This window comes from Toxotes jaculatrix, chromosome 15, assembly GCF_017976425.1.
Source record: "Toxotes jaculatrix isolate fToxJac2 chromosome 15, fToxJac2.pri, whole genome shotgun sequence".
Lineage (NCBI taxonomy): Eukaryota > Metazoa > Chordata > Actinopteri > Toxotidae > Toxotes > Toxotes jaculatrix.
This window is the reverse complement of record NC_054408.1, coordinates 25383789-25402869: the sequence shown is the minus strand read 5'-3', so window position 1 is coordinate 25402869 and position 19081 is coordinate 25383789. Positions and strand designations below refer to the sequence as shown.

Genomic DNA, 19081 nt, shown 5'->3' with positions numbered 1-19081 from the left:
CGAGTGCATATCAGTATTACAAAACTAATTTTGCCATAAGAGCTAAACGAATCAACATTTCACTGCTAATCTAACATCAGTGTGTCAGACTTGAGAACAATCGACCTCTGCAGCCAACAGCATGCCACTGACCAGCTACTGCAGATAAAAACTGTCTGGGAATAAATAAACTGTGAGCTGACTGGTCATAGGCTGTAAACGGTGCATTAATATGAGAATCAGTGTGTGAGAAAACTCTGTCTAGACTTCCATGTTGAGGAGAGTGGACGGGAAGACGTGAATAAGACATTGGACAGGTCTACCTGTTAAGGGGAGTTTTTTCTCTCCAGTGTCACCAAGTGGAGGAACTGTTGGGTCTCTGTAGATATTATAAAAGAGTATGGTGTAGACGTACTCTACACACATTCTATACACTAAACAAATAGAAAACTACTGAATGGATAAGTTTACAATTTTTGAGTCTGTGTTAAAACAATAGACAGCTTCCCAAAAGTACTTAGAAACTGTTGGACAGAAAGACGACTATGGATTTTATCCTTCATCTATTCCACTGAAGGCATGTTAGGAAGGGATGAACAGGAGGAGAACACATGTGGACATTACTGTTTTCAGACAGACCATATATCCTGTAAGTTTTACTAACATTTCTGGCTAAATAAAATTTCTTCATATTCAACAAAGTCTCAAGTATTCTATATCAAACTAAGTCAGGCACAAACTGAACATTTGATGAAACTGGAAAAACTGGAACGAGTAACTTTATTCAAACATCAAGTCACTCGAAGAGGCAAAGCACAACACTGATTATCAGCTAAACATAAAAAATACCTCTATGTCTCCAAAACAGGATTTGTTATAATCAGTCTATTATTAAAAAGTTCACAAAGAGGATCGCATCTGTATCTCCAGTCTGCCGGCGTGGGAAGTTAGAAAAAGTCTGCTGCCAAAGGTCGTCGCTTAGGCGTGCTCTTTGGAGTATTCGAGCTGGTCTTTGCTTTGCCATTGGGGGTCTTTTTGATGGTGACCGCAGACTTCAAGACCCCAAACTTGGGTTTCTGCTCTGGGTCAAAGGGCACTCGTGATGACCCGTCTGGACTCACCAGAAGGCTGCGATCAGTCTTCCTAAACTCTGCACAATGACGTTGGAAAAAAAATGTTACACAAGCTGTGACATCTGTAACATTTTCTGCCACAATCACTCTGGGCTTATTACACTTGCAAAGTCTCAGCAGGCAACTGAAACGCACTTCAGTCTTGACCTTTGAACCAGAAAATGAGAATATAGTCTCTGTACAGGGTGTATTTAGATTTCAAAAGTGGAGAAAAGTGGGAAAAAATGGAAATCTGAAATTCTCCAATCCATTTACACTAGATCCATATCAGTTTAAAAGCTTCAGAGGTCATTCAACTGCTGCTGATCTCAGTCTCATCCTGATCTCAGTCTGCTGCTGACCTCAGTCTGATCCTGATTTGGTTTTTGTTCCAACCAAGCAGCAGCACATCAGACTTGACTCACAAAAACCTGCTGCCACATGGCCCTTTGTGGAACAGTTTGGACACCTCTGCTTTACAGTAAATTGTTTCTTAAAATTTGACGTTGAACACATATTATTTCTTATAAATATCTTACCAGCTGTTTTATTATTCTTGAGCCCAAAGGTCACCTTCTTGGATTCGGATTTGGGAGTTTGAATCTTCTGTGGAATAAAAACACAAAAAGTAGAAGGCACAGTTATATATGGTACGCCAGAGTTCCCCCTGTAGGGTGCACTGTATGGGAAAACATGAGATACTGTGCCCTATATGACGCCCTCAGGATGGAGTAACCAGCCCATTATGGTGGGAATGAACTGACCATTAGGAAACTAAAGCATCCTTAACAGATTCTCTAGTTGTTGCAGCTGACATTTTTCCATTCAGTTCATTTTGGTACAATGCTACTCACTAGTTTGCCCCTTCAGATTGTTCTATTGCCTCTATTGTAGATTCAACGCTTGTATTCTCTCCCAGAAGACCAGAAAGCATCACATTAAGATTCAGAGACAGTCAGGTAATCAGCTTTTAACAAAGTGCTTCACCAATTGTCCATTCTAATATCTAATAACATTGTTAAAACCTGATGACCAAAGAACAGAATAAAAAACAGGGACTGAGACCAACAGTCCTGCTGCTGGCTCAGAGTGTCTGTGTGTCTCCCTTACTCCCAAAAAAGGGAGCAAGGGAGCGTGTCTCCAACACGTGTACCCTCTATGTGTCTGGGTGAGCTTCTGAACTGACTGTTCATCCTCTCATGACAGGATACTAGTAGTATTTCAAAAATTCATTAGCAGAGCAGCTTAGCAGTGTGATTCTGAGCAGCTTAGGGGAAAAACATCCTTCAAGTGCACTGAAATCATTGTACTCCATATCTTGGCTCTACCTTAGCTCTCGTGGTATCGAACCATAAGGACAGTTTATGTTTTATTAGTCCAGGTTTTGTGAAACACCTTTAAAAGTTTTCTCGTAATCTGTGTGAACAGACCTTTTGAGGCTTAGTTCTGACTGTAGTTGTGACTGCATCACTTTTACCTTCAGTGGGGTGCTGGGACTTCCCTTTGTCTTGAAGAAGAGTGGTGTTGGGGCAACAGTGTTGCTCTGAAAAGTGATGAAGTCAGACACTGCCTGTGAGGGGGTCTTCACCTTCTTTTGTGACTTCTTAGCACTCAGAGGTGTGGATGGCCCTTCAGCATCCTGAGGTGGGAAATCATTTCAGAGAACAATTATGTCCCAGTGTAAGAAGACAGTGTGTCACTTCAGTCACTTCACCTCATCTGAACCATTTAACCTCATCACATACTTACAGTTCCCAGCTTAGTCTTCTTGGCACCAGTCTCTCCTTCTGCAGGGTCACTGATCAGTGCAGCCGCCTCCAGCTCATCAGCCTCATACTCAAACTCCACAGGGATCTTCCTCTTCTTCTTGGTGGGTTTCCTGGAAGAAGAAACCATCTCAGTTTCATCCAATGGGAGCTCTGCATCCGTACTGCCAACCACCTGCAGATGGCTTTCATCTTTCATCTCAGTGGTCTGGCTTGCTGCCAGCTTTGGTGTCTTCATCTTCTTCTTTGCTGGCGTTGTCATGGTGATCTCAAAAAGCAGCTTCTCAGCATTCACCACCTGAGCGGTCTCCTCTGCAGTCATAGCTTCTTTTTGATTCTTCCTCCTCTTGTTCTTCAGTGGTGTTACTGTGCTTTCATCTGCAGCAGGTGAAGCTTCAAGTGTCTGTTCATGCTTGTCCTTTTTCTTTGTCTTCTTTTTAAGTGGCGTTGCTGTGCTATGTTGTGATGCTTCACATGTGATCTCACTGTCGGTGTGTTTTCCTTCTACCTCAACCTGTGCATCTGCCTTGAGGCTCTTTTTCTTACTCTTCTTCTTCTTGGCAGGAGTTATAGCATCAGTTGGCTTCTCAGCCCTGATGACTGTGTCACCATCTGCTGAATCCTCACAGTGTACTGATGTGTCTGAAATCACACCGTGGATCTGTGATTCGCCCTCGCTCCCCTCAGGTTTCCTCTCAGCTTTCGTACCTTTCTTCTTCTTCATGGCAGGCATTGTAGCTTCGGTCTCCAGTGCTGTTGTTGCATTGTTTTCCTCTGAAGCCTCACAGCTTATTGATGTGATCTGTGCCTCAGTCCCACCTGTTAGTAATTCTGCTTTCAGGCTCTTCTTCTTCTTCTTCTTTGTCTTCTTTGAAAAGGTTTCAGATTGGTCCTTGTCAGTGGTGCAGGGCTCCACAGAGAGGAGCAGAGTCTCTGACTGACCCTGTGGAGAAGCTGCCTCTGTGACTTTTACAGATGAGCTGGAGTTCTGCAACTCAGCTTCCTTTTCTAAATCTTCAGCTTGTGAACACGTCAGATGTCCTCCAGTCTCTTTAACTGTACTTTGAGCTTGAGCCATAGTTTGACCCTGTTGAGGTCTCTCCGAATTCTCTTCTGAGCCTAAACTTCCACCCTGCACTGCTTTCTTCTTCTTTTTCTTCTTCTTTTTCTTTTTGTTTTCATCTGCTTGTCCACAGCCATCTTTTCCCAAGTCCTGGTTTTGTTTGTTGAGAGTGGATGCCTCCTTTTTCTTCCCTGAAGTAGCAGAGACACAGACCAATTACTCTTCACACTTCAAAGCAACATGTGCCATTCACCCAAAATTAATGGAAAGCATTGCACAGGCAATATTTAGTGTAAGAGAAAAGCAGTTCTTCATCTCTGATTCAGGCAGAGCTCTTTTTCTGTTTCAAACAGCACTGTGCTGAGGAGGAGGTAAGAATCAGTAAGAATTCAACTTTAACTGATGAAAAATGACCCAGAAAAATACACATGCAGGCTTAGGCTATACTTAAAATCTTCAGTTGCCATAGGTCTATATGCCACACCTTGACACAATGCTGTAACACATGCAATCCACCTGATTATTATGCTTTGCAATTTTGTGCTTTTGAAAGGTTTGATTTCAAATGGCAGGTCCTCAGTGACCTCTGAGCTTCTACCGTCTCCAGCTGCCAATACAGCTTAATGTGACGGGATAAAACCCGCCATAAAACAGAATGTCCTTGTACTCAGTCAGAATGCTTTCTTTCTGTTTTTGGTTTTGCGAAAAAAAAAAAAATAAATCAAGTGCAGGTGGCTTATACCACAAGCTAAATTCAGGGAATGCATGCGTTATGTTACTGGCATTGATTTTAGCACCACCTGCTGGTGGATGTGCATCACTTTTGGCATCTGACGTGCACCATTCTAACGTTGCCCCTGAAAATTTCACCTACACAAATTTTACAGTTTATGCTGCTGGACCACTGTGACCAACTGAAGAACAAAAATGTAAAAATAAGAAGAATCAGACAAAAACCCTCATGAGCTAAAATTTTGATTTTTTGTAATAAGCCTGGTCCACTTTAATCAATCATTACCAAATATTTATGTATCGACTGAGTCATGACTCTGTAGCATGTACCGAATGTCATACGAATTTAACCAGTCTATTACAAGATAAACTTTTAGCATTTGTGGCGCCCCCTAGAGCTGAAGTGTGATGCAATTCAAGAATAAAAAAACAACAAAAAAAGGTTCCCCAGCCTCCTCGGGCTTGGAGCCCTAAAAACACATTTTTCCTCCTTTTTTTCTACTTTTTCTTACTTGCTCTTCACAGAATTTAAACTGACTCAACATAGAAAATGAATATCCCCAACATTTAAATTAAGTGTAGGCCTATGTGTTAATAAATGTCATCCAGGCTATAGAGGCATCAGTGTTACCTTTACTTTTCTTTGCTGCTATTGTCCCCTCCTCATCCTCCTCCATGTGATCTCCTCCTTGTCTCTTCATCCTCTTCCTGCTGGCAAACATTTCATCATCCTCATCTGTGGAGACCTCCTCTGGATACTCATCCTGAGGAAAGACGCCTGAGAGGAGAAAGACACCAGAGTAAGACAAGGTCAGATATTGTTTTTACAATTTGTAGCTCACATTTCTCTCTGTTGAGTTCACTGTCTGGTAAATTGTTTGTTAATGTTTGTACCAGAGCACTCTATCACTCCATCACTCAACATCTGTCTCCCAATGAGAAACCTCACTCAGAAAACACTGACCTAAAAACACTAATAAATACATTTACTGCTATTTTTCGTCAAGTAATTCTAAGTGCACATAAAATGAAACTAAAGTGATTCCAGTGATGCAGTACAATACTGTACATACTTACTATACATGCAGTACAAATATACAGCTACAGATATAGAAATACAACAGTGTTGGTCAATCTGGCCACAAGTTCTCATTCAAATCTTATCTTATATCCTCCTTCAATAAACCTGACAAAGAATCTTTCTACAGCCTGATCCATCCCTGACAATATTCTGCAGGTATGTTCAGTGTGTCCAAGAAGGGCATCTGACCATGGAGGGGACCATGGAGTGTCACTGCCAAATGACACTTTGACATACAGAATGGAAGAGCCAGGGATCAAACCACTGACTTTCTGATTATGGGACAGCCTGCTCTTGCTCCTGAGCCGCAGCAATCAGATCAAGAATTTAACAGTTTTTCTAAGAGTGTGAAAAAATAAGGTGCGATCACCAGCTCCTACCTTCACCAAGGTCACGCAGTCTGAGATCCAACACAAGGTGAGGGAGAAGAACAAAATGCATTAGATTCAAGCAAATGTCATTCATTGGTGCAGTATAAATATCACAGGAGGTCAGGAGTTAATCCACGACTAAACAAACTAAAAATCAAAAGTCAATAACTTTCTTTAGGTGCAGCAGTTGGGACATCAGCAGAGGGGAGAACCAGCTTTTAACAACCTTTACACATCACCATTCATATTGAATGCTGATTGGCTGGTGTAGAGAGGAGCTCTGAAAGGGTATCAAACACTTCAGTAAGGTGGTGTGATCATTCCTTTGTCATCTTTTTTGCCAGCTTTGGTAACTCACACTCCTTCCAGCTCTGTTTTCTGCTATCTGCTGCTGTAATGAACATGTTTGATTTTACTTTAGGCTGTTCAGCCTTATGGTTGGTGTGCAGGTTGGTTTTTCTCCTGTCCAGAAAGTAATGGGTGTGAAATGTTGCACACACACCCTGTGTGTTTGTTTTGTACGTGACACTTGAAATGGCAAATTAAGTTAGCTTCTACTGTGTTCAACAGGGTAGTATAAACCTGCCGGAAGTTAATTTAGCAGAGCATCTGTCATGCTGTGAAAGGCTTGTTCATTTTACTCTGCAAAGCATCCACTTAAAATTTAATATCCTTAATCCTGATATTTCTAGTTATATTAGTGCAAAATGTAGTATTTTTTTAATAATTAAATGATAACAGAAGTATTGATCTCTATGCAGTTATAAATGTTTTATAACAGGTCTTATAGTCTGATTACTGCTGGAATGAACCAGAATTCAAAGTTAGGTCACTGACACAAACTGACCTCCACTAACCTGACTCCTCAGAGGTGCAGACTGGAACAGATGGGCACAGTTTTCAATACCTCTTAGGTCTCATTTCAGATTCAGTCATCAAGTTTGGCTTTTTTTCCATTAACCACACAGACAGGAATCATGGTCTAGTACAACTTATTTTCTTAGCCATCATTCATATCAGTTATGATAACACTGGACTCCACAAGTTTGTTAATGGGCCAATTAATGATAATAAAATGTCCATCTGGATCTATGATAGTGCTGCACAATTTGATGAAAATGTGCGATTGCGATTATTGTGGACAATATTGCGATTGCGATTACGATATTATAAATTAATGGTGTCATGAGTCACCACCTTAATGCTTGCTTGAATATCAAGGACAACACATAGAATAATGAGACAAAAAAAAATACAAAACCTGAAGATTATAGACTGTTTGTTCCAAATAACTTAATATCAAAAATTTAAAAATAAATAAAACATTTTCAAAATGTATCCGTGATTGTACGTTGTAGTTCTTTCAGGCGGTTTTCAGTTTTATCTTTCACGTTACATGGTTGGGCTTTTATTTGCATGCGCTCGTCGAATTATTCTCTGTGTTGTCTCAAATGTTGATAGAGATTGGTCGTATTACCTCGGGACGTAGCGACTTTAGCTTTGCAGGTTTTACACTGCACGTCTTGCCGTTCAGGGTCGCCTAATACTATTAATATCATTCCTGGACAAGTGGGTAAGCAAATCGAGCGCCTGAAAAACTTGGTTTACCCATTTATTCTTAAGCTTCAGATGTTCTGATGTCTGATATATTTATTGCAGAAGCCGAATAGATACTTGAATAGAGCAGAGTCATCATTAATGCCATTAATGTGCAGTTCCTACTATAAGTCAAAATGTCTGCTGTGAAAATGCCGATCAGATCAAACACAGTGAAAACGTTATACTTTGAATCACACACACACACACACACACACACACACACACACACACACACACACACACACACACACACACACACACTGAATATAGTGTGAGAGGTGGTACTCACACTTTGATGATTTTGTAGAGTCTCTGTCTGTTTGAGCTGGGTGTACTGCTCCGACTGGCTAACTCCAACAGCTTGTCTGCCAGGGCCACATAGTCAAACTACAACACACACACACAGCCCATTGGAACAAAACTCATTCATCACCGTCCTATCACATATACCCACTATCTGACTCAAACTGATGAGGAACAATAACACATATGTTCAAATTATTTTTCAGAGCAGAAAGAAATTCTGATCTGCGAAAGAAAATCAGAGCCTGTGAATGAACGACAGGGAATGAATGACAGTAATCAGCCCTAATTTGGCTGCTACGCTTTCCAGCTATTTCTGCATATTTCACCAATAGAATACTTTGCATTACTGGAAGTCATTTTCAATTTTTTTTTTCCTTCAAGCAGAAATTTTCAATTCTTTTGAGTTTGCAAAGACTTGTAATAGGTAGTTCTCCAGCTTTATATTTTTTTAAAGGTTCTATTAACACTGTTCAATCATACAGCTAAGAGGAGAAACTGGATTTAACTCTGATCCTGTGTTCAAGGACAATGTGACACTCCAGAGAGCCTGTTTCCAAACACAAGCCTTACAAAGCACAAAACCACTACACAGATTAACAGATTAGATCTCAAAATGAAAAAAAAACAAAAAAACGTGAAGCTTCACCTGTAGGACTGGACCGATGTCTTCATCACCTGGCACCTCTGGGTCAGAGTCATCCAAGTGAAGAAGGTCATCCTCATCCTGCTCTTCTTCTTCTTCCTCATCATTTGATTTCCTACCTAAAACCAAACATGACAGGTGAACTTAAGTTCTCATTAAAAATATTAAAACTACAAGTACACTAAAACAAGCAAACATTTTAAAGCACTTTACATTTACTAACACACACACACACAACACTGCAAGAATAAATAACAAAAGGTGACTAATAATATTATCGTTAAATTCATGTGGGCTGAAGGCAGCTCAAAGCAGCTAGCAGCTCTCCTACGAGAGACTGTCTGCTGTGAATTTTGTAACTTCTTCACATGATTTATTAATTTGAAAACATGGATCAGTAATTTATTCTCAAAAATAATTTGGTTCTTCCATGAGACCTACCAGCCTCAGAGGTTTTCCATAACCTTGCAGTTTCCAAAACATCTTAGTTATAGAATTTGTATCTGAAAATAACAATCACTTTCGAGAGAAATGTATTAATCTTCTAATCAACAAAATTCCAGTCCTGGTTAGAATTTTTATAATTTTTTTCAAGATGTACCATTGATCTGCTTCCATGTCCATTTCTCGCTGAGTGGTTTGCTCTTTTGCTCTTTTATGTGGTCTTCATAGTCCTCTTCAGAGGCCTGTCCTGAGTCTGAGTCCTCATTCGCTTTCACCTCCCTCATCAAATCTTCAATGGCGAAGGGAGCCTGGTCAATAATACTGCTGAAGATGCTGTTGCAGATGGCGCTGAAGAGAGTCCGACTGACGAGACGGATGGCAAGAGAAGAAGACAGAGACAGCAGAATGAGCAGATGGAAAGCAAGCTGTTAGCAATATCTCATATCATCAAGCTGTTTCAGGTTCACTGCATGTGGATCAGTTCAGACCTGGATAAACAGTCAGTCAACAGGTAACTCTGAAATACAACATCAGTTACATGAAGATTTATATTACAATCATGCCTCTGTGGTCCACAGCCCAGTGTCAAGGTTTCCACTGATCCCAATCAAAAACTACACAGAGAGTTTGAAATGCAAATCCATAAAAGCATTCCACAGGTGCTTTGGAACATAATCAAAGAAAGATGTCAGGTTTTAGGTAAATTTATGTTTCAACCATGAAATACAAAACTGCAAAAGCTCCACCTGCACTAGCATCAAATACAGACAGCCATCAACTTCTATGCATCTATTCGCCGTAAAAAAAAATCAAAAACATACACAAAAACATACATCAAAAGAAACAGCATTACAATGAATCAAGCAGAGAAAGCTGAGGTGATGTGGACTTACTCTTTGGTTTTGGCTGCTGTTTTGCAGAACGGCTCGATGAACATCAGGTTCTGATCAGCAGTGAGCTGTGAGAAAAGAAAAAGACCATGTCAGGATAACCGTAGGAGAAATGTATTTGCTCATGATGGAGAGCTGGAACAACTGCTTATTCATTTATTAGCAAATCAGCAGAAAATTCCGACAGCGATTTAGATAAACTGTTTTCTTCCTTGAGTTCCGAGACACAAGTAAAGCATCATCATGGCCTAAAAACAATCAGCAGAGGATCAACATCATTCTCACCTTACAAACAGAGAGAAAGGTTACAAGAGGAGACATTGGAGGAGCTGGTTAACACACTGGCTTTATCATTTTCCCCTAACCCTTAACAGAGAACTACACCTTTGTCACAGATTGATGTGTGTTATGCTAGTGGTGGCTAATGTAGCTTCAAGCAGAGACGATGAGCAGGTGATCTTGTAAGCTCCCTTCTGAGCTCAATCAGAACAGCTAACAATTAAAATTAAATTAAAATCAATTAAACCAGTGCACGCATATAACATGTAGAGCAGATCTACATGTTACTGAGACATGGCACAAATGCAAAGATCAGTCTCAGGATTTTAAGAATCAGCGTTGTTTCTTTACAAATAAAAATCTAAAATTCTAAAAAAAAAAAATTAATTGGAAATGGGATTTATTTTAACCCAGCAGTGGTACGCTTCACTTCATGCAGGAACGGAGCCTCTGCTACAGTACACTGCAACTTTAGTATTTCTTGTGATTTTACCACCCTGATGTGTTATGTATTAAAATATAAATCGCCAGTTCCTGTTTATCATCGATTTCCCCCAGAGTCAATGACAAACAACAGCAACGCTGGACTTCCAGTCTGCTTCAAATCAACTCACACACACACAGCAGGAGCTCAGTAACACAAGTGTGTAACTCAGCAACCTCAATAACCCGTTATTTCTTAAAAACAGTAACAGTGTTGTACCTCTGCTGAACCCACAGCTGCCAGTTCAGTCATGTAAAGGTCCAGGATGTGGAACTGCAGCCCGCTGGGCGCTGCGCTTCCACTCTGCAGAAGCTGAGCCGTTAATAGCTCCAGAAACCTGGAAACCACACTGAGGAGACAAAGTAAACAGTTATTCACGTCAAAAGTATGACGCAAACATGACCATAAAGGTTTTACAGAAGACATTTTATGTTAATACATTACCTGCTCTCCCAGTTTTTCCTCTTCAGCAACTCAAAGGTTTGTCTGAACATGAAGCGAACTAGCTGTGAGAGAAACAAAAAATAAGAGGAAAGTAAACGTTAATTCAAAGAGATTCATTTTCAAACCACAACTTAGAGCAGTACACTGTGTTGTGCAGTCACACAATGATTGTTTTCTATCGGCTGAACCAAAGCACAGAAATGAACTTTCTTGCATTATTTCTGTATTTGGTTCATTTATTCACGCTGCCCAGTCACCAAATCAAGCAGGCTGTGTACCACAGTTTAGGGAACCTGTCAGTATGGTCAGGCTGAAGATGTTGATGGTGGAGTGACTCCAGGCTCTGTAACTGAGGTTCAGCTCACTGGGTGTCGTTTGTGCTCATTGCTGTTTACTTATTTACTATGTCAGGTTATATCTTGTTATTCTGTGTTAACAACAAGTAGTCTCTGCTGACTACAAATGTGAACATGTCTTTGCAGGGCTTGAAGTTAACAACCACCAAATAAGAGTAAAAACAGATTGGACAGGTCAGTTATTTGTCCCAATAAGTCCTAACAGTGTGACAGTGAGCCAGCATGCAGTTTGCAGGACACTCAAACCGAAGCAGCTAAACAGGACAGGGTATTGTTCAAGATATTTTTATTCCAGTGTTTCTGTACTGATACCAAAATGATTTCAGTGCTTTACTTTGAAAATTCTCAACATGATTTTCTACACTTTAATGTTAAATCATTTAACAAATGTTAAATGTTATTTAAAGACAAACACGCATACAAGAACCTAATTAAATATAGTCCAACATTAGCAACATTTTCATCTAAATCAGGAAAATCAGTGCTTAACTGACAGATTTCAACACACGATGTTAGTGGCAAATTTAGGCTGATGTGAAAACAGCCACAGGTTTTACACAGCAGCATGTCTGTCCAAGTGCTGGGGAGTACTACTGCACATATGAAAAAGATGGGTTAAGCTTTTAGTGTCTGTGTGGAGTCTGATATTTGAGGCAAATAACATCACTTGACTCAGCGCCCGCTGGGGCTGAAAACCACATGGCTGAAAAGTAAAAGAACAGGGGGTGTGGAGTTAGAAAGCACTGAGCTTATCAGAGTTGCACTGTGGGTAACACGATTTTGACAAGGAAGAAGGTGTGGAAGACAATGTCTTACGGAAGTTTTTATGTGACTCTGTCACCCACAAAAGACAATCCACAAATGTGTAATTGAATTCAACACAAAATTTTATACCAGAAGTGATGACGTGCTTTAAATGCATTCACTGCTGTCCTTTCACATTCTCAGTCCACTAAAGTGTTTTTTTATATTTACATGTCAACATCTGAGGATGAGTCAACCCTGCACAAGCGCCAGGCAGGGTTTTATTGTTGTTGACAACTTATGATCAAATTTTTCTACTGTGGACAAACTCCACTGTCTCCAAATAAATATCAACACCATCACAGTCTGAGTGTTGGAAGGGATTTATTGCCACCCTGAGTGCTCGGGGGGTTGTCACTTTCTAGCAGACTAAGTCCAAATCAGGCATGTGTAGATGATCACTGTCCTCCCAGTCTCTGGCAAATTTGAGTGGACAGTGAGCTCAGGTGAAATTACACTACAGAACAAAAAAAATACAGTGGTCATAGTGAAACATTCTCTAAAACTGAAGTTACATTAACACAACGTGTGTGTTGATAGGTTGTTATGAAGGACTCTGAGGTGTAGTATTAACAGTTGTAGTAGTAATAGTTGTAGTAGTGCTAGGGACAGTATTAGTATCTGCAGTAGCAGTAATAGAAGTAGTAGAGGTCACAGAGACTAGGCCATGGTTTCAAAAGAAGTGTGTCACATGATCACAGTTTAATGCCCATGAGGTGGAAATACTGTGGTGTTGGAAGACCACAAATGTCTAAAGCTAAATAAAGTTAGCTTAGCTTCATTTTCTCCCATTTCACCTCAGGATTGTTTTACAGTTTACAGTTACAGCATCTATTGCTGCTATTCATGCCTCACAGACATGCCTCCTTCTGCCTGAACTAAATGATCAACGTGAGCTGGCTTGTATACAACTTCCACAGCTAACACAAAGAAGTAAACAAGAACGGCACTGCACGCTCATCTGGAGATGACAGTGATGAACCCTATCCTGAATCACAGCCACTACGTTAAAAAAAACATGCTGTCCTCCTGACTGAAGCCAGGCTGCTGTCCTCCTCCTCGTTGTCCATATAGACTGTAGATCTCATATGAGGCAATGTCACCACCTGCTGGTGTAACTAGTAACTGCACCTCACATTGGAGGATTTTCTTCTACACATCGGCTTGGGTACAAATTAAGAATACGCAAAGAAATACGAGGGAAGTCACGGATGTCACATGGTCCACAAATGGACAGGAAGCGATTGATAAATGTGCAAAACCCTGTGGTTTAATGGATCTATGGCGTAGATGTTTACTAAGAAAGCTATGTGTATTTGCAAATCACTGCACATTTTTGTGGATATGATTTTACACAACACAAATTAAAAAGTAAATGTTTGTGGATAGTGAGATATTTGTGGATTGTTGTCTTCTGTGGGTTACAAATATTAAACTCCCATTAAAAACTTCCATAATATGGCTGGCCCTACTCCATTGGCTTTGATCCTTTTTCTTTTAAATGGTCAATTGTGAGTGTGACAGTGTTGTAGAAGCAGAATGCTAGTACTTTTTTTTTAGTGTAAACAATTCTAAAGTCAGTGTTTGGTAGACTAAGTGTCTGTCAAGTTGTCATTGTCACAGTAAATTCTTCTTATTTGCTTAACCAGATAAAAAGCAGTTTATTAAAAGCCTCTTCACTTCTTCTTTCACTAAAATATTTCTTTTATGAGGTTTTGGTTGAGTAGGTGATAGTTTAGATCACATTATATAGCATATGACTATGTTTGAAATCTTTTTTACAACTAATATACCTTGTTACAAGTATTCTGATTTCATCATATGAAAATTTTCTATCAACTTGCCATTGGCGGTCATGTAGGGAGGTCATGAAACTACACCACATACCTTTTTATTTTACCCAAAGACTTCAGTTATTCAACAGTGAAGCACCTCACTTCAACAGCTGCCTTAAAGAAGGTAAAACTCATTTAACATTGTCCCCACACTAACCTGGAAGAATTTGTCCATCCGCAACCTGTCGATTCCAGTCCACTCTCGTTTGAAGGTCTGCAGGAAGCTCTCCAGGTATAAAAGCTCTGCAGGGAACAGCACATTGTCATGAAAAGTCCAGGGCTGTTCTCAGGTGCCATGACCTGATTTTACTTGCTCTTATGAAATCACATGCGGACAACTTACGTCCATCAATATCGTGGAAGCTGTGGATCAGGGTGGAGATCTGGTTTGACAGCTCCTCCTTATAAGCCAAAAAGTGAAGTGAGTGAATGTACATTTCAAATCAGGAACACATTGACTAAACACATTCATTGTCACATTTCACAGTTTATGACAGGCACAGATGTAAATGTCTCTGGTTTGGGCTTTGAGTAGGTTTTCCTTTCCCATCAAGATGATGAGAAAAGCACAAGCCTCAAGACGCCAGTGGCAAGTCCGCAATCTTTTAGCTGATATTTGTTTTTTTTTTTACAAAAACACTGAACGGCATCATTTTTGCTCACTATACAATGCTCACTATAGAGTTGACCACTTAATTAAATCAACCAACACAGGCTTGCAGTTTTTCTGTGTTTTTGATTATTCGTATGAATATTTAAAGGTTTTGAAATCTTGAAAATCTGAATGTCACTTTGGACCATCAGAACATTTTACAAGCACATTTCACTATTTTGTGAACTTTAAATAGATTAAACATTTCAAAACTGCCGGCTTAAATGGCCTATAATGCTCAAACTTGTTAGAAAGCTGTGACAGACACAAGGCTACAACCAATGTTTGACCTATTATCAGTTTATTTCCAGATTGTTTTTCTTTTCAATTAATCCATGAATTGTTAAATAAAATTATGGAACCCCTAATCCTAAACTCCATTGATATTAGTACAGAGCCCACAGAAATGTCTTCAATGTGCCCTTTCTGTCCAAGCAAAACATACAAATGTCTAATTTAGTGTCATATAACAAAGAAAAACAGCCAAAGCCCATTTTTGAGAAGCTGGAAGATTTTTCCTTAAAAGAAATGGCTGAAATAATTAATCAGTTTATAAAGTAACTGCCAATTCTCAACTGAGCAACAAACTTAACCATTAAAATGACTGTATAATTATTAGCAGTAAATAATTTGATAATAAAAACAAAAGCAATTAAATAAAGAAAAATTACAAATACAATTTACACCAGAAGAAAAGTATGGGTGAAAAATACACAAAATGCAACGAAGAAAACATTTATCTAATAAAGGTTCCATCTGCAAACATATATGCAGGTACCAACATACCAGATCTATCAAATACTGACCATTAATACGAGACACATGGCCTATGAATGCCAAACAGAAGAGTTTCTGTTTCTGCAGCTCTTTGCACCTGTGCCCAGTGTTACCAGATAAAACACTACTGACTTCATTTATGTGCTGGAGTCTTTTGAGCAGAAATACTCTGTAAAGGCTTCTGACAGTCACTGCTACAGAACTACAGGGAGCTGGAAAATGCTGATATCCAAAAAGACACAGGCTTTTGTGAGAGACAAGCCTTAATTAATGACCACTGTGAGCAGAAGGGACATTCGCAGTGAATTAACTGATCCACTTTCTGATCCATTTCAGAGATCAACTTGGGAATCACATTCATATTTTCTCACATGCTGAAACATTTTGATGAATATTTATCATAACATAACTGGGAAACACAGGGAAGGAGATTACAGTGACAGTATGAGCTTTTTCTTGAATTCTTTTTTCCCGGCACTACTCTGGCTTATTAAACACATTGTTTCTTTATGCATAAGAAATGTCAATTAAGATAATACTCTGATTTAATCTCTCTGATTGTAATCAACCTTTTGCTGCTGTAGCCTTTCTATTAATCTGACAGTAATCTATTCAGATTTGAGCTGAGATAAAGGTGTTACTAGTAAACCTACCAATGTGAATTTTGCGGAAAATTGACTTAGTGCTTAATCCAACACAAGGTCGACATGTAAAACTACCATCACATTTGAAAACTGAAGTGCGTACACAAGCGACAACACAAAAAAAACAACACAAGAAGCAGATACCTGGAGCAGTGGTTTGTCCTGCATCCACAGGCAGTAGAAAAGACCCTTCCAAAGCTTGAGCAGTTCATCACCTGTGAATCCACCTACACAGAAGAGGGAAGATTTCATGTGTGACACATTTCCTGAGTCCAGAATGCAAGTTAGCTATACACAAAAACTGTAAACTAAAGTGATCATTAATTATTTTAGTTTTTGACAGCTGACATCATCTTCAGTCACTGGTCTCATTGACTGCATATTTCAGAATATTATGTTGCAATAAGTGAATTAACAAGGATAATAATCTGATTATCATTGCTGCCCTACAGTTAACTGACGGCCAGCTGCAACATTAGCTAACTACAGACACTGACTTACCTCCACACGTGTGCACCAGCTACCATGTATTTTAACATCAATGGAATATGAACCAGTCTGGCACTAGTTACCTTTCAAACAGTGGGTTTTAATTACTAATGTGTCTTTATTTTCAAACCAAAGCTGATGCTAGTTTAGTGTTTACCCTGTACTTAAGCTGTTGAAGCAAGCCGAAGCTAGCTGGCTAGCAAACACAGGCTAGCTTACCTGTCGCTTTCTGTGACCTGACATTTATGTATTTCCTCAGTTTCTTTATGGCCTTGGTCCGGATGGGCTTCTCGTTGGAGGCTAATTTCTGCGCGAACTGGACCTCGGGCTCCTGAATGGACGCCATGCTCACACCTCTTCACGTGGGGACACTTCTCTCGCCCCCACTACTTTGCTCTGTCTTCTTCGTCCCACGTTTCCTCGTACGGCGCGAACTGATGGCGTCACCAGAGCTCTGCATGTTGCACTTACGCACGAGAGCATCGAAGCGTTTGAAAGCCGCTCATCCGGTTGCCTTTCTTCTTCTTCTTCTGTTTATCGTCAGCTGGCATCCAAATAGCTGCAGTACTGCCATCTCCTGGAGTCAGTCTGCTCCTACATTATCCCGATTACTAAACTTTGTCCATCAGAGCCTGCCAGGCAAAAGGTGTTTTTTTATGAAAGCAAAGTCTGAAGAACACATTCATCATTTCCATTAAAATCATTATTTCTGACTCCGACAATGTCAGCATGTCCTGTTCATTTGTTATATTTCCTAATCAGACTAATTTAATGTGTGTTTCCATGTAAAACAAGAAAATTTCCAAGTGATCCCAAACTTTTGAGCAGTAGTGTATATTTTAACAAAGACTTAATCCTGCAACTTGAATTGTTTAATTACAGGAGGACCTCAGTTTAAATAAATAAAAATAAACAGTGCAGCGCCATTAGCAACCTGGCTTACTATGATCTGTCTGCCAGCAGGAGAAATACCTTGATTATTACAGTGGTCAGAATTAACACAGGTCATGTCCCTGCACTGACTTCTTTGATCTAAATCAGATCACTGTTAAATATATGTACCCTTTGCTTTTACCTTTGAATACCTGGTAATGCCTTTTGGTTTTAACCAGTGCTCCTGCTGTGCTCCAAGCTCTTGTAAATGACGTGCTGAGAGATTTCCTCAATCACTTTGTGGTTTCATCCAACCTGAAATGTCAGTTTATTGTGAAAGTTGTGGAGATCGGACATTGGTGTGGGAGTTGTTCTGTTGCAGTCTTTGAGTCCTGATCAGAGCCTGTGTGTTCTTCTCTCGTTGGCTTACTCCTATGGAAAGTAATTATGATTTTGGCAATATGGAGCTTTTGACTGAGAAATAGGCGCTTGAAGAATCGAGACACTGGTTGGAGGGTTTTGAACTACCTTTGTGGACTTGTGTTGTGGACTGATCATAAATACCTGGCCTGCATTCAGTCTGCCAAGTTCTTGGAGCTCTCTGGGCTCTACATGGCAGTCCAGACACCATTCCTCCTTCCATTTGTATGGCAGCAACAGTGACCTGGAAGCAGTAATAAGGGAGGACCAGCAGACATAGCCTGATCCAGGTAACAGTCGACCTGTTTGTCCCTGATTCTGCTCGCTCACAGGTTCTCCAGCTTGTCTGTCAGTTCTGCTGAACACAGTTTTGCTCTGCCTGCCCCGCTCCACTGTCTGCCCTGGCTCCTTTCTCACATCCTCACCAACTCCCATCCACAATAAACCTGTTTTTGATCTGCTGGACACTATGTGTCTGAGTTCTGAGGTTGAGTCCAGATTTTTACTAACCCTAACATAAAAAGACTCACCTGTGCTTAATTTCTAGTGTTAACATGGTCTGAATTAACCATTGAATGAAGGTTTTACTGCTTAAAAAGTATATTCTACTCTTGTATAGCAAACTTGACATGTTGGTGGAAGTTTGCTAAGCAGAGGGAGGGAAAGCAATGCATGACATGGAACCAATAAGGAAGAGAACACTCTACCTACTAAAATATGGTGGAGGTTCTGTCATGCTGTGGGGCTTCCTCTGGTACTGGAGCCACTAAGTCTATCAAATGAATGATGAAATCACAAGGCTACCAAGGTATTTTAGAGCAAAGTGTGTCACCCAGTGTCAGAAAACTTGGTTTGAGGTGAAGGTCTTGAGTCTTGAGACCATGATCCAAAGCACACACCCAGCAGCACAAAAGAAGGGTTGAAAAGGAACTGATGGAGCCTTTTAAACTGGGCAGCTATGAGTCTTGACCTAATCCCATTGAAAACTTTTGGAGTGCTGGAATCTGCCACTACAAAAAGAATTCCTGCAAACCTACA

General features: G+C 40.0%; 1 protein-coding gene across 1 annotated transcript; it reads right to left on the bottom strand.

Annotated features, from left to right (window-relative positions):
* Positions 1-742: 742 nt before the first annotated feature.
* LOC121194764 (ribosomal RNA processing protein 1 homolog B-like) lies at positions 743-17175 on the bottom strand. Its single transcript, XM_041057778.1, has 16 exons — positions 16970-17175; positions 16406-16488; positions 14532-14589; positions 14346-14431; positions 11194-11255; positions 10969-11098; positions 9990-10054; positions 9254-9459; positions 8656-8771; positions 7993-8090; positions 6114-6133; positions 5284-5430; positions 2841-4111; positions 2569-2730; positions 1631-1697; positions 743-1129 (listed from the first exon to the last, which is right to left on the bottom strand). The coding sequence occupies exons 1-16, from the start codon at positions 17094-17096 to the stop codon at positions 927-929; spliced, it is 2901 nt and encodes a 966-aa protein (XP_040913712.1). The 5' UTR covers positions 17097-17175; the 3' UTR covers positions 743-926.
* Between the last annotated feature and the right edge of the window lie 1906 nt (positions 17176-19081).

Excerpts from the sequence above, each read along its gene's own strand:
- LOC121194764 (XM_041057778.1), bottom strand. The coding sequence starts at position 17,096 with ATGGCGTCCATTCAGGAGCCCGAGGTCCAGTTCGCGCAGAAATTAGCC. Across the intron at positions 11,099-11,193 it reads AGGAAAAACTGGGAGAGCAG|TGTGGTTTCCAGGTTTCTGG; the intron begins GTAATGTATTAA and ends TTGTCTCCTCAG. Across the intron at positions 1,698-2,568 it reads GTCCCAGCACCCCACTGAAG|AAGATTCAAACTCCCAAATC; the intron begins GTAAAAGTGATG and ends TTTATTCCACAG.